This window comes from Perna viridis, chromosome 2 (genome assembly GCF_037379345.1).
Source record: "Perna viridis isolate PV_CMFRI_1.1 ecotype Kerala chromosome 2, ASM3737934v1, whole genome shotgun sequence".
NCBI classification, from domain to species: domain Eukaryota; kingdom Metazoa; phylum Mollusca; class Bivalvia; order Mytilida; family Mytilidae; genus Perna; species Perna viridis.
The window spans coordinates 44,139,382-44,156,123 of record NC_142446.1 but is presented as its reverse complement, the minus strand read 5'-3'; the positions used below and the strand labels follow the sequence as shown (position 1 = coordinate 44,156,123).

The 16,742-nt window shown below is 32.1% G+C and overlaps 1 protein-coding gene across 19 annotated transcripts in view; it reads right to left on the bottom strand.

Annotated features, from left to right (window-relative positions):
* The window catches only part of LOC148625256 (uncharacterized), a 79,379-nt gene that overhangs the window by 22,613 nt on the left and 40,024 nt on the right, over positions 1 to 16,742 (bottom strand). For 18 of the 19 annotated variants that reach the window (XM_088568693.1, XM_088568678.1, XM_088568675.1 and 15 more), the window contains 3 exons: positions 12,288 to 12,369; positions 8,611 to 8,762; positions 8,034 to 8,121 (listed from right to left, as the gene is read on the bottom strand). In XM_088568693.1, the coding sequence (XP_088424819.1) occupies positions 8,034 to 8,121; positions 8,611 to 8,762; positions 12,288 to 12,369 (322 nt within the window). Of the gene's footprint in view, positions 1 to 8,033; positions 8,122 to 8,610; positions 8,763 to 12,287; positions 12,370 to 16,742 lie in introns of those variants that run through there. The other variant, XR_015919886.1, reaches the window with a different exon arrangement.

Here is a 16,742-nt window from a genome sequence, read left to right as displayed (position 1 = left end):
AATAACAAAACGTCGCAGTGGTACCTCGTTTTGAGTCTCGGTTGGTAGAGGCCTACATGAGAGTATTAGCTTACTGTTATTGATAGTATCAACTATACTTTCCCCTAGTCATATAATGAAAGCCCGTAAACGAATTGCATAAGGAAACATATGACTTTCCAATCTCGTAGGTCATCGGATTCAACGAACTTTTCAATTAAAATGACAAATTAAGTATTTAAGACAGTAAGAAATGAGTTTATGGCTTTTAATATCGAAAGACGATACTCTCACTTACAATGTCTATATCTTCTAACGGTGACATATACTATTTAGAGCAAAATTAGCCAAAACGAAACAAAAGGTTGTAATTAATTCTTGCTGTGACACATTTGTTAACATTCAATGTCGAAGATTATACCCCCTGTAGACAAATTCATGTGGTAAATTTACATACTTTAAAATTCAACACAGTTGCAACGACGCAGAAAAATACTTTCTTTAATTACCCAAAGCAATTAAGCACTAATTAGTAGTTTAAGCGTGATTCTTTCTAAAAACCAGGCAGGGGGAGATTCATCATATCTCAAGATAATCAATGAAACTGTTCAAAATATACATTAGTTACGTCCTAAAAAGAAATCTTCCGATGGTGATTTCCTCGGACTTGCTATATACGGTGAAACATTTTCTGACTGTTACAGTGTAAAAATTTTGGCGGGACATTTTCCCGCACTTTTCTATAGTAAAATGTAACAAAATTTTAAGTGTCAATATCTCTAATTGGGAAACTTTCATTTGCACTTTGATTTTTGAATACAGTTTCTATGAGGTCTACTGAATGAGTTCCAATCAAAAAAATATTTGGGATTAAAAAATGTATGAATCACTATTCATAAACGTCTGCCTGGTTCTAACACTGATCTGTACTTAAATAAATATATATCGATCAAAAGAGTTATTCTTAATCAATATAAAAGAGCATTTTCAGTGTGATAGTGGGGTGTCCTAAAATTAGGACAAATCACTGGTCATATACCGACAAACACAAGTTTCAGCTGAAATTAACCCTAAGAAAACATCTACTAGTATCCTCCAAAATATAATTTTTTTTAATCTCATCCGTATCCATCAAACTAAAATCATTTAAAAAGAAAACATCAATAACGGTAATATGCAAACTGACAAAGCAACAAGTCCATTATGACGTATGAAAAGAAATAGCAAAATAATTCAATTTAGACAGGAAATATTAACTCACCAACAAAAGGCTGAGACCACGACTTACGCGTGATAAATAAGTATCCAGTGATCGTGAACACCTTAAAATAACTAGATCGGACTTAATCGTGAGGGAAGACCGAAAAATACCATCTCTTTTCATGCACAGTCATAGGTGATTTAGGATACGATAAGGTTTTTAACAAACTATTAGAATTGCAAAAGTCTTTGAAATAGTTTTTAACAACATCTAAAATAATTTCACTTCAGCTACAATAGTATAAAATAGCATTGGATACATATTTAGAGCTATTCCCATTAGCATCAACTAAATAAGGCATTCGTTGAAAAAGTGGTAAAAGAAGTCAACATAGAAAAAAGAAATATATGTACAAAATAAAATGACTCGTAAAATTATGTTACAGTTCAGCAAAAGACAGCTCAAATGATCAAACCAAACGTAGAAAGGGAAATAACCACGCATTTTTTTTATAAACCAAACACTCCATTCATGTCATAAAAGACTAAACGCCAAAAGGATTCAGTGATACTAGGATAGATTCTAGCCCTCCTATAGAGAAATAATGAAAACTGAGGTGTAAGATGTTGGACAATAGATTGTCTTACATTGTACATTTGTCTCTTAATATCGAATGTAAATGTCATTTACACAAACGAACGAAGTCAGAGCTAGCAGAGCTGTATATAGACATTAACGTGTATCCAATTTAGAAGGGCATTGGGTGCATCATGAGGAGAAATTAAAGACTTTACTTCTGGTGTCGGTATGTATCAATTAAGACATCAAATACACAGTGAACTATGCCACCTGTATCTTAAAAGGTCGGTTATTCTAATTGTGAGGGCAAATGAAAATTTCAAATTGCCTGCGTAACCACAGTCAAGGAAAGTTGGCTAACCAAAACTGTCAGGGATATTTTCAACTGAGATATATCGATAGATGCAGATTGTTCTAAAAAAAAAAAACACATTTTTTTAATTTGATATTTCAAAAGGCAATTTTCACAAGAATTTCTCCGTGAAACGTAACTTTAATGATACAAAGCACGCACGCAAAAATTGAAGAATTGGCATGCTACACAGGAAAAAATGTACTATTTTTTTAAGTATGCAGCAAACCATATTGAAACTTGTAAAAGGTCCTTCTGATTGTTTTGTATTACTTATAACGGACTTCTTTATACAGGATCGTACCTGCATGAATTATAAAAGGAACAGTTGGGATTCATTAGAACCTCCAAGAAAAAATTAGCAAACCAATAATGTCAAGGATGTTCCTTCACGTGTTACCACAAGGTTTTTTTCTTTAAATAAGACCACATGTTAATTTCACGAAGTCATTCTTACTGACGATTTCCCCCTGTCAAGCAATACGAAGTTAGATTGACAAGCCATGTATATGGAGTTTCATTTCCATGTCATCAAACGTGTCATGCATTACAGAAAGGGAAGACAAATTTAAAGTACAAAATAGAGAAGCAAAATTCAAAGCATAAATAAATATCCACAAAGTCCATGCCTTAAAAAGAAGGGCAAAGGTATTTATCACCAAAATAAAAACTAAGCATAGCAAAATAATTTGTTTTCTAAATGAACACGACCGAATTTCATTTTAAGCTCCTTTGATATTTAAATTCATTCAGATAAAAGTTTCCAGTTTAAGATTGGGATAACCCGATATGATGTATTTCAACAATGAGTAGAATTTCAAAAACGTAAAAACAATGAGTCAAGGAGGATGTTCAACAAATACGTTTGAAATTAACGATCATAATATACCATGTACGTTTTTAAGTCTACCTGCTTGTTTATTTTTCAATAGTCACGTCGATACTAAACAGATTAAACGGGTTTTCCCGACGCAGTCGGTATAGTTTCGCTTTTTACCCTTTGACCTTAAAGACGCTCTTCCATGGAAACGCAAGTCGCCTGATCACAATTCTGTTTCCCGATTGGCCAAATACTAATAACTTAGTTGCGTTCGAAAAAACTATCGAAAATTTAAAAAATTGAAATTGCGTGCCATGTGTTATTTCCTGAATGAAAAGTAGAAAATTATGAGTAAAAGAACAAATTTTACAGCCTCGACTATCTTTATTTTTAAAGATAGTTATTGTTTTTAATAAATTGATAATGCCAACGACTACGTTTTGCAAGAATGGTCTCACTGATGTTAAGATCATCGTGTAAAATGGTACAAAAAGGGTAACTTCTGAGTCCGTGTTGAACATATAGGAAGTAAGATTCGTCAGCATGACAAATTGTCCACTTACACAAACGAACATTTAAAAAACTTTGAATATGTTGTTTCAATCCATAAAACGGAATATTTGTGGTATTACTGTGAAGCAACAACATATTTTGAGGTAAAATATGATTGAAACAAAGACAATAAATAAAATCATTTCGTCATGCTTAATTTTATTTACATTGTCAGAAGAAACCATACATAAATCTGATTCACAACATATGTTGATATGATCGCTAAATTGTTCAGGAACAAACAAAAACATTGCTTCCTTGACAGAGGTTAAAGAAGGGGCGAAAATTACAAAAAAAAAAAAAAAAAAAAATATTTGCAATAAAACTGGGTGGAAATTGGTACAAACAGTCTATGACATAGACACAGATGTTTCTTTGCTTTATGTACACGATGTGACAAGAGATAGCAGTAAAAAGTATTGTAGGCGGAGAAGTGGGACATAAATTTTATAAAAACATAATGCTATATACCTGTTACAATTCAATGTCGTCAATCCATCTATGACAAGTAATTGTTCTACGGAATTTTTATTACATGAGAATAACCTGTTACGCAGTATGGCACAATCATGTCAATAAATTCTTCAAGCCAATTATGAGTTAAGTATACATGTGGCGGATGTTGAAACAGAGATCACCGACAGCATAGAGACTTAATCAAATTTTTTTTTTTTTTTTGAAAATAGGGCATCTAATGATACCCTGCCATGTTGTAATTTTTTTAGGGGTAACTTTTGTGTAAATAATCCGATCAAAGTAAAAATCAAATTTGATCTGTATTTTATGATGCTCAATAACTACAAAGTTTAAAAAAAGATCATTCAATATCTTCTAAAATTTCCATCTGGTGACGGACAGACGGAACGACGTGCAACTTATATCACATAATACCTAGTAACTTCAAGTGGCAGAGTTGAAAAACAAGAGATCATCTGTATGTGACGATCAACGTAAAATGATGTTCGATAATAGTATGTCAAAGAAATAATATGAAGTAAATATTGCCGCATGTATCAACATGTCCCCTACACCGTCGCCGGTTAAAGTATGTAAAATGCACGAAAATCTCGTAACTCTCATTTTTTTATTTTGATTTTCTATAAAAATCGGCAAAGTTCGTTACCCAGTCTCAAACAAGTTGCGTTCAAGAAATATCTTCGACCAATGAATTGGAATAAAAACTTACAGATACCATAGTAACAAATGAACACTAAGACGACTCTATACATGAGAAAATTGCTAAATATTTAGAGCATACACCGAGTGAATCTGAAGGGAAAGGTCTGAAGCATTCATATATATAGTCCACAAGTACACTAGAGAAGCTCCGGTCCTATGACATGTAAAGGCGTGCCCTCTTTTGGTACCAAAAGTCACATAACGCAACTTGTGAATAGACGGAAAAGGAGTATAATAATATTATCGAAAAAAAGTACGGACAAATATTTAAAAAAAAACACTAAGTTCCGTTAAGTTTTGGATAATACTAGCATCAACATCATGTGCGAATCTAAGGTACAAATATATTTGATTCTGAGGTAATTCCTTGAAACACGTGTATAACACATCGAAATTATAATAAATTTTGTATTTAAAGGTACGATCCTTACATTTTAACTGAAAGTTAACATCGGATACATTCGCGTAAGCAACAAGTGCAAATTATAATGGATGGCAAGTAAATAGATTTTAAAGTTCCCCGGTACTTTATAATATGTTATTAGCCACCAGGTGTGCAAGGTGGCAAAAACAATATATGAACCAAGACTTATATGTACCTGTTCACAATGTTTCTATCTAATTGACTGTGAAAAACATCAAAATTAAAAGCGTTTAAACATATTAGGGGTCAGTGGTGGTACTGAAGACAGATGGGGTGAGCGAAAAACAACTTGCTACGCCCATAATTCTAAATTTGAATTGTATGCTCTATCACGCAGGTGAGGGGAGAAACATAAAAAAAAAGACCAAGACGAATTGAAGGATATAATACTCCCTATTCATCATTCTGACAAAGATTTCAATCCCATGGATGTAAATTGGCAATAACACCAATTAACACATTGTTGATCTTACAGAAAAAGTACATACTGATTAAGGTGACATTGTCATTCATTTTCTGAATTCACGTGCTGGCATCCAATTGTACTACAAACTATTCTAGTATTACGGATCAGGCACTAACTATCAATCACTTCATGTGCATTATTTTTCTTAATTATAAAGGAACGTTTGGTTTTGTTTACACCTAAGTTAAAGATTTTTAACAGAACGTAAATAATTGTTTATACACTAATCTCAAAACTGAAAGTCAACGGTACTATTAAGGGATGTAGATGAAGTTATTCAGAATCAAATATAAATATATAGCAACTGAAATAAAATGCAATTTAAGGAACACTTCAGGATCTACCAAAAATACACACGAACAACATTGATTTTTCTAGTTCTTGTCAATAGGACTTCCTTGCAAGTGGTGAGGCAGACATTTGAATTCAGGAACCAGTTTAAAGCCGAGTACCGTTGAAATAGACATCCGCCATTAAACACCAAATTCGTAGTTTTTTTAAGAAGCTATTGTAGTAGTTATTAGATTGATTGATTGATTGATTGATTGTATAACAGTGAGTGGAAAATATTTCATGCATATTCAGGACGAGAACAAGGTAAATCTGTAAGAAATATATTTTGAAATAGAGACGAATGGTAAAAAATGCTCAATTGGGGCTGCCACAGGAAAATGGGAGAATAAATAGGACGGCAAAGTTTGCCAACTGTAGTGGCTCTTAGGAGTCTACTCTGAAAGAACACTATAATTGGAGTTTGTAACATGCACTAAATGTGATGCCCTCCAAACACGTTGGCCCACTTGTTCATGGTCAGGTTTTCCTCTTATGGCCTGGCAACCCCCTGAAACATGAGCTTCCCCTACTCAAGCACAAGGAGTACACTGTTTAACAGCCCAGTGGGCTGAGCATCCAACCACTGGCCAGATGTCTGAATACTCTAAGTAGCTTTTCACAACAAGCTGAGTTTCTGTTTCGGACATGTTATTTATCACAAAGGTTTGAACAAGTTTGAATCTCTATGTGCGCTTTAAACAGATATCTGCTCAAAAATGCAAAATTCATAGTTTTTGATGGTGCCATTTGCAGTCGTTATTACAAAAGCCTTATTATTTTGACGAAGCCCTTACTTACTGTGTCCAGCATACACAAAAACAAACATGTGGACTGCTGCACCTATGCTTCATTCTATAGGCAGAATCAGACCTTCCATGGGAGGTAGAAAGACTACAAATACTGCCAAATTACAATGAAAAATGAAAAAAAAAAAATAAGGGATGTCTTGCATTTCTCCTTATTGCAACACAGCATATGACATTTATACTACCACTACAACCTTTAAATGTGGTGATAATTTGTCAGTACAAAGTTCAAATACCGAATGCCAATAATCTAGTATATGTGTTACAAAAAAGGGTTTTTAAAGTTTATTCTTGATCTGAGCAGGTAAAAGACTGACACAAACAATTGGTGAGATTTGATAAAATGACCGACATGTGCTGTCAAAATTTCCTGACCCTTTGTTACAATGATGATAGAATGGCAAGTTATATGCACAACTAATTAGTTTCTAAAAAATAATGAATGAAAGCAAAGCAAAAAATCTGATTTGTCTTTTTACAATAACCAGTGTGTTGGTGGAGTTTGACATATTCAATATTCTTGTTATATTGTATTAGAACAACAATTTGGTTTATTCTGAGAGTTGAAGACATTATAAATAACTATAAATATACTGATTTTTGTTGTTAATTTTTGCAGATTCTTTTAAATTAATATAGTAACTGGTACCACTTATTTGACCATTGCGGAAATTAGATAACTGAAACAGTAATCAAGGGAACCAAGAATCTAGTGGAAATCAGAAGAATGTAATCCAGGGACAAAGACTACACATGGAAAACAACCAAGAACATAAAGTAACTAAAACAATACATACAAAGAAACAAAAGTAAATGAGCAACTGAGACTTCGCTAAAACCTGGGAGCATGGACCAGGTGCACCGACAGGGTAAGCATCCTCTGCTTTTCTAGAAACACCCGCCGAGTTGCTCATAAAAAGTCAAATCCGGGATAGACGAAAGAGAAAAGGAAAACTATGAAAAGTTAATATATTTATACCATTAGAACAGCGATTTATCATGTCAATACCTAGACTTATTCAACTGACAATATTTTTTTCAATTTTCCAAAGATATTTATATACAAAGTTGAAGTTGTATATTAACAAAGGGTCAATATAAGGAGGTAGACTTAAGGTAAGGGACACATCTGTTACAAATCAAAGGAACATTTGAATTCAGCATTCTACATCAATCTCATGTAAGCATCAAAGTAACTTGAATTGATTTTATTCTGTTTCCAATGAAAGCTTGAAAGGCTTTGGTGAAATTGAATATGATACAAACATATCACTGATTTCAAGTTATGTCCCTTACCCTAGGTCTACCTCCTTCATGAAGTTTAATTTAAAAAAAAACAAACCTTAATATCCTTCACAGGCCCCTTATGTCCCTGTAAAACCCTCACACTTGTCATTGACATAAGGTCCCATTCTCTTACTGTAGAATCACTGAAATTTAAAAAAAAAATCTAAAACATGATGTTATATGGCCATAAAATATTTAGTAATATTTCATAAAAAAAAAATCAGTGTTGAAATGCTCTTTTTGCTTTTCTCCATAGATTCTTGATAATTAAACTGAAGGGTCATTGACCAATTAAATCAAGATTCCAGAATACCCCTGAAATGTTTGAGAAACTTCTTTTTTCAAAAATACAAATATATATTATCTTTCCAGTATTATGACATAAAAAGACAAAACATAGAAATTACTTTGGGACATCTGAATGATATTCAGCAAAGAATGCTGGAATATTGGTGTCCCACTTTCTACCCTATTATTAAGTTGAGCAGTACTTTAAACTTAGTTCATATAATACAAATGAATACATAAGTACCAATGACATTATATTGGTAGGTTTAGATTATAAAGAAAAGGTTTTTACTCTACAAACAAAAAAAATAAGAAAAGATGAATGTAGTAAACGTATAACCTACCTTGAGGCAGTAAAAAATCTTCCTTTATGGAAACAAACTTTATGGATCTGTGCATCATGTGCTTGAATAGCTGCTTCTGTGTTTCCTGTTTCCTTGTTCCAAAAGTACACATGACCCCCAGAATCACCACTGATAATTAGGTCCCCTTTCATCTATAAATGAAAAATGAATATATTTGTTTTTATTTGTGCATTAAACTGTGTCTCGACTAATAATGACTTACTTTGAAACCATAAAATTTGCTAATTAGACATGATGGAATATAATTTCTAGACTGAAACTTTTTAGGTCATAAAAAAATTCAAAATTCTACAGTTTCAAACTAATATCTATATACTTGATAATTTTCAATAATAACAACTTTTTATTTTAAAAACATCACCTTTTAAGGATCAATGACAGATAATTTATTCATTTCTGAACTATAATGTCTGACCATTCAAACAGACCCTTCTTCACACTAGTTGGACAAGTTGTGCCCATTTTTTTTTGTGCTAGCTCATAGAAGCAATAGTCCTTAATTAGATATGCAACCAAGTTCACCAGTCATCACTCTACCCCATAATACCACATGCTTGGCAGAAAAGTGGTGACTGCCAACTTAAATGTCTTAGGTGTGGTTCTTTAAGGAGGCACACCTAAGGTAAGGGACATAACTCTTGAAATCAATGATGTGTTTGTATTATATTCAATTTCACCAAAGCCTATCAAACTTTTATTTGAAACAGAAGGAAATCAGTCCATGTTACTTTGATGCTTACATAAGATTGATGTAAAATGCTGAATACAAACGTTCCAATAACTTCTAAGAGTTGTGTCACTTATCCTAGGTCTACCTCCTTAAGGGATCTATCAAATCACCTCCTACACTTGAGAAGAGCAACAACTTCAAGACAACTGAGGTGGTTAAAAATTTTACATTCATTATAATTTGGAATCTTAGGACATAATACTTTTTTAACTAAAACAATACTATTACACACACTTTTTTTCATGATTTTACTCTTAAACTCTGTAAGTTGTGCACGAAAAACATATAAAGTAAGCACCTAATGGCCTCTTAAAAAATACCTAATTGAGTTCAATAGCAGAAAAAAAAACATTTTGCAATAAATATTTATAAATTGTTTCTTTTGATTTGCAACAATTTTGTCTTTAACTTAATTTAAAAGTACATGAACAAAGGCAATAAAAAGGTGCAGATCTTTAAATGGAAAAGTTTGAACAATTTAGAATGGGTATCAGAATCACTCAACTCTTTCATTATATTCAGTACATACAAATTGGAGAAAAAACAATTTTCCAAAAATTACTTAAATACTTGCAGGTGTATACCATTAAACTAATTTAAAACTCTAAAATAATTACACAGTTTTTTTTTTTAAAAAGACAAGTTAAATTTGAACATTTAAGAATGATTTTAGCAATAGCACCATCAGCACTGGCAAGTCTTTGAAAATATATCCAGTGTCAAGTGATTGTTGACTAATTACTCCAATCAAGCGATAAAAATAAATTTTCTTTTATTGAGTTCAAAACAATAATTGATACAATGGTACTAAATAATGATAGATCATTCTATAGCTAATGAACCTAGCTGTCACTTGGGCGAGATTGGTATGACGTTGAACTTTCTTCTCAATTGAATAAATCACATGAAAAACAATTGAATTCTAAATATTTTTGGGTAAATCTGTCTAAATAAATACTTGGATAATTGTCAAATTTGAGCACTTTAACCACTATAAGTTATTTATCACCGTGTTTATGTTATTTTCATTCATCCACATTGCATGTCCTGTGTAAATAATCTATTGACACATTGGACATGTTTCTATTTCAAACTTCTTTGATGTGTAGAAAAATGTAGGAGTTAACATTATGCTGACTTTCCTGTAATTGATTAGATTCTTATATTGTTGAAAAATGAAACCTGGTAATTAGTGCTTAAATCTCTTTAATGTTTCCTTGAAAGAAATACTTGTAAAATGTACTTGGTAACAGTCCGATGTTTTGTTTTATTTTAAGTTCCCTTTCTTTGTTCAAAGTTGTTAAGTGAATGCTACATTTTTATACCACTGTTCAAAAATATATAATGTATATATCTACATATATTATGCAAAATTTTATTCCCTATGCTAGAGATAAAAATAAAAAACATTTTTTATTGTTGGAATTCTTAATGATTGTTTATAAATTCATCAATTTTCATCAAAATTTGAAACTAAATGATACTGTTCTTCCAATTGTGTAATGGAACAGTAATTAAGGAAACCAAGGTTATAGTGGTAATCAAAAGAATGTAATCCAGGGACAAAGACCAGACATGGAAAACAGACATACACAACAAAGAACATACATTAACTAAAATCATACATACAAAGTAATAAAAGCAAATGAGCAACTCAAGACTCCACTAAAAACTGAAATTAATGAATGGAAATCTACTCAGTGCAGATGGGAAAGAAGGCAACTGGACTGTAACAATAATATGTTTGTCTTCATTATTGTTGAGTGCTTTCTTTTTACAGCCGGCCAAGACAATTGCTTTAATCAGTTTCGAAATTTGCATCCAAATAAATCTGTTCAATTCGATCTGCGTATTTTCATCATACATGTATTTGACTTGCTAATATTTTTCTTCATACGTGTATTGACTTGTTTCACAGCCATTCTGATGTGGCATTAGGCCTTTATTATGAAATGATACAGTCCATGCCATGTTGCCAATCATATTATCATAATAAAGAGCTCCGTGGAGCACAGCATGATACCACCACAGCATATTGAACTCTGTTAACTTGGTGACAGTGTGGACATAATACTAGTTTTTGACACATTTATATGCATAGGGACTTACAGTTCATTATGGATATATTAAATGGTTTGGATACAATAAAGCACAAAATTTGAAATTCAATTAAAAATTTTCAAAATAAAAAAAAAAATAATAAAAAAGTCCATTTTTTGGGTATGTGTGCCTTATAACTAAAAAAAATCATAAGAGATATCTGAAATCTGATTGAAATTAATAAGGAATCCATTAAAAAAAATGACTAAATCAGACTATAAATAAAAAGGTGGATTATTATTATTACAGGTATGGTCCTTTGACCCCTTACAACTCAAAACAGTAAGAGATACCTGAAACAATTAAAATATGCAAGCCAAGAATTTTATAAGGGATCCGATAAAAAACATTTTCAAAATTGGACTAAATATAAAACTTTCAATTTTTTTTTCTTTTTGGCATGGCCCAATCTTATAACCCTTTATCTCCAAAACAATTAAAAATAAGCCTACTCTGAAAAAAATTTTAAAACAGAATTTAAAAAAGGAATAGATGGACATCAGAATCTTTGATTATATCAACCATTCAAACTTTTCCTATCAATTATTATGATAACACCTATCTTCCCCATTTTTAGTCCATAATTTCCAAAAGGGGAGGAGCAAAAACCACCAAAAACGATAGGACCCTCCTCCATGCCCTTAGTAACAATGAGTTAAAATTTCAAAAAGATCAGATAAGCTTTACTCAAGTTATCGTAAATAAACACATGTTCATGGACACAATGATGATAACAGTGATACAAAACCAAAATTATTTTGCTGTTGTATAAAAATTAAACAAAAACTCTAATTACTGAGTATTCTATTTAGATTCAGATACTTACCACAACTGAGAGAATTGCATCTTGGCACCCAGAGAATACATGTAAACACTGATCTGTTTGTATGTTTACCAATCTCAGTGTCCTGTAAGAAAATATTGTATTAGTAATGTATTAGTATGCATTAAACATTTAGTAGCTATAAATAAAATAGGTTTCAATGAGAACTGCAAAAATGTGCTTGTAATACATATAATACATTTTAAAAATGAAAAAAAAAACATGTATATTCAAGAAAGTTTGTACATGAGTACCTAACATTCAATTCTGCTGATTCTTAACATATAGCAGCTTGGACTTTTGTAGACATAGACAAATGGAAAATTTTCACTTAAAATGTTTCATAAGAGGGGGAGAAGGCAAGATCTTTGGAATAAGTACCCCTTGAATCTGCCACAGATAAATTAGACATAGGATGACTGTACTTAAATCATAATAAATTATTTCCAAAAACAAATATACCTACACATAAAGAAGCTATTTACTTCTCTTTAGTAGAAAAAGATTTTATTATGAAATAAATGACAAAATATACACCTTAAAAAGAAGAATTTTGAGCTGACATTTGTCAACTATGATTATTAAGAGACAGTAAACAAGACCATACACCTGCTTTATGTGAAAATTGTCAATTTTTTCTGCTCCCTATTATCATAGTTATGCATCTCATTACTTTATTAGTATAAGATCCCAGACAATCTACGATCACAACGTCATATACAAAGTTCATAATTTTATCTTTAAATAACAAAAGAGACTGAAATAATTTACACGCAAATTATGCCATACTAGTATGAAACTAGAAAACTCACTATGGGATACCTTCGCCTTCAAAGTAACCACATGATCAAAATAAATACAATGTCACCAAACAGAAAGTCACTTCATTCTGAAATCAATACCAATGGTATGGCATACCTACATAAAAACTTTTTTTTTAAATATTAAATGACTGTGATAAGTTGTTGCAGAGAAATTAAAGTGGTACAGACCAATTATATTGGTAGGAATAAAAGAAAAAACATTTAAAAGAGTTGCTAATGTCAAAGAGTAATCAAGGGAACCAATTTTCTGGCGGTAATCAGAAGAATGAAAAATCCAGCGACAAAGACCAGACATGGAAAACAGACAAACACATCAAAGAACATAAAGTAACTAAAATAATACATACAAAGTAACAAAAGTAAATGTGCAATTCGGACTACACTAAAAACTGAGAGCATGGACCAGGTGCACCAGTAGGGTAATTGTCCTCTGCATTTCTAGAAACAACTGCCGAGTTGCTCATAAAAAGTCAAGTCTGGGGCAGACAAAAGAGGAACGGAAAACTATGACACATTGAATAAATCAGTTTACATGGTGCAGATGGATCCATGAGTTCATGATGATGACTATAAAACTTCTGCAGTGATGACTTCAATCTTGTAGCAACATAACCCTGTTCCAGAAGCCTATTTGTAATAATTTTAGCATGATACAAGAAGTCTCTGTAGTTACGGCAAGCTCTGGCATAATGTATGAGTTTTGAAATGAAGACTCCATATGCAGGTGCTGAAGGGATGTTGCCACAGATGACAGGAAAGATGGCAATTCTGAATGAAAAGTCATCACGTTTGTCATAAAGTTTGGTCAATAGTTTTCCTTTACCATTGTTCTCTAAGTGTTGGTCAAGATATGAGGCTGACTTCACTGTGTCTATAGTATCCTATATCTCAAGTTATTTGGGGTAGATGTGATGTATCAAGTCCCCAAAACTAGGATTGTTTAATGCATCCACCACGCTGGACAAATATGTTGTCAATAAAAAATTCTGGCATTTTGAAAATATTTTCCTCTGTATATTTGGAAGATGATTTCGAATTATTTTTTACAAAGTATGAAGAATCTCTACCAAGAACTAAATATTTGTATCTAGGTGTACCATCTTTTTTGAAGAAACAATGATGTATAATGTTTTTGAGTCAGGATTTTAACTGAGTATGGGGAATAGAAGTATAAAGAAATGAAAAATCATAGGTTTTAATGCTATTATATTCTGATAATAATCTTGAATTGAGGGTCTCCAGAAGATCTTTCAAATTTTTCAGGATCCGCATTGAAATAATACCACTACAGGAGTAACAAGTGTTGTGGTAGGATTGGAGACCCTCTTTGACAGCTGTGAGTATAGAAGTTAAAAGTTTTGAAAGATGTTTGGTGGTACATTTTGCAGATCCAGCTATGTAGCGTTGTTTGTATAGTTTTTTGTGGAGTTTAGGAATCCAGTACATAGATGGTAAATAACAATCATAGTCTTTGGTAGAGAGAACAAAGGAGGATAGTACAGATTTATGGTTTTCCACTATCTCATCTTTGGAAAGTGTAGTGGCAGTATAGGTATTATCACTGCTATTATTTTCTATGTATACCTCTGATAATAAACATTGGATGTAACACATTTTGCAGACAAAAATGTTGTTTTGGGCTTTGTCTGCTTGTATGACAACATATTTACCTAAAACTTTCATACATTTCAAAATTAAAGACCTCACAGCCTTTACCATCTCTGACAGAAAATCAATGTTTTCTTCTTGTTCTTTATCCATTTTCTTGCATAGTCCTCCACAGCATCCATAAGAACTTTCAAGTTACAATTCCAATTTATGTAGCGTGGTTCACTGTACTTGGGACCTTAAGAAAGGACCTTATGCAGAGATAAGTGATGATGCTTAAATCTCCTGTAACGACCGGTAGGACCATATTTGAATGGAGAGTTTTTGCAAAAACAGTCAGGTGGTTTAGTCTTGAAGTCCTCAATCTTGAGAGGTATAGAATAGAGTTTTGTTCAAATGTGATAAGTTCAAGGGGTTTGGGTATTAAGGTAAGAAAACCATCTATGGAGACATCATGCATCTTAGATGACACGTAGTGGCAATGGCCATGACTCCTTATCCGTCTTGCATTTTTGTCAAATAAATTCATCACATGTATGTTATTTTTATATTGACTTGAAAGGTTTCCTATATTTTTGATGTTGTCATTGCACCTGTAAGGTATTGCAGTACCTAGTAGGCATATCCAGTATTCCTCTCTTTCCAAGAGAAAGACAAATAAGGGAGCAACTATTTGATTTCTCAGGAGAAAGATTAAGATTTTTTTGTGTCAGTTTTTTTTTTACAGTATAATTTCTAAATTTATTTTACTCTAGCCTGTCCTGGACTTTGTTTTCAGATCCTGAATATCTTTTTTCTACTTACTTGCATGCTTCCTTTTCATTTATACAATAGTTCATCCTGAATTGTTTTTGACCATACATAAATGTCCTGCCTTTTTATTTCAAATTTTAATCCTGCCCCCATCAATGAACATCAAGTAGAAATGGTTGCTCCATAAGAGAAGATTATAAAGATTAGTGAAAATAAAATAAGTAAACCAGTCACCACAATACTGTCAGGTGCCTGTATTTAAAAGGTCTTTTCTGTGAGAACCAGAAAATAGCAGACAGATTTTGAAAACAAATCTTTATATCACAGTGGAAAAAATTCATCACATTTTGATCCCATCTTCATAGTTAAAGAAATGTGAACTCTATTCTAATTAGTGTTGGATGACCAGAAATCCTTTTTGTAGCCATTCAAACTGTTTAGGGTAGGAAAGCAAGGTACATAAATCTGGGGTTAGTAGACCATAATTGATTTTGCTGATACTAACAAAAGGGAAGTGGACATGGGGAATGTTTGAAAGAGATGTCAACCCATTTAAACAGTAAACAAAAACAGCCACAGAGGCAGCCTATGTGCCTTTAATGAATAGTGAGATATTTACCCTGAATCAGCCCTTGAAATGTCTATAATTTTAACATATAGACCTAATAACTTAAGTGATCTTAAATATCATAAGGAAAATATCTTCTGATTTTCACAGTTAGATAGAAAGTTCCAAAAATTGTCATTGATTCAATCATATTTTGTGTAAATCAGAAGTAATAAAGCAAATATTCAGACAGTACTTATCCCATCAATTTACTTATCCTGTGATTATTATTGACACACCAACATAACTGTTGATTAAGCTGTTTACCTCTTCTCAATTTTTAAAAGCGGTTTCTTAATCAGAAACATTCTCTCTATTACGAATTATAAACAAGACATTATGACATCATGTTTTATCTGTTGTGTCTAATACAAATCGTCCACGGTCACTGCCAAAGATGAGTATGTGCAAAAACAATGAAAAATAAGAAAATTAGATTAACATTCCATTGGTTTATTCCTACATCTAAAAATCATTGAAGTTTATGGTGTTATGACTGGTGATGAGGAAACTTTGAGGTTACAACAGATTATTCTGAACTATTTAAGTACACATTATTATTTACAAAGAAACGTACTGGTATTTCAAAATGTACCGTAATTGTACTTATAGCACCGTATTCACATTAACAAATACCATATTTTTCACGAAAATAAGTACCCATAA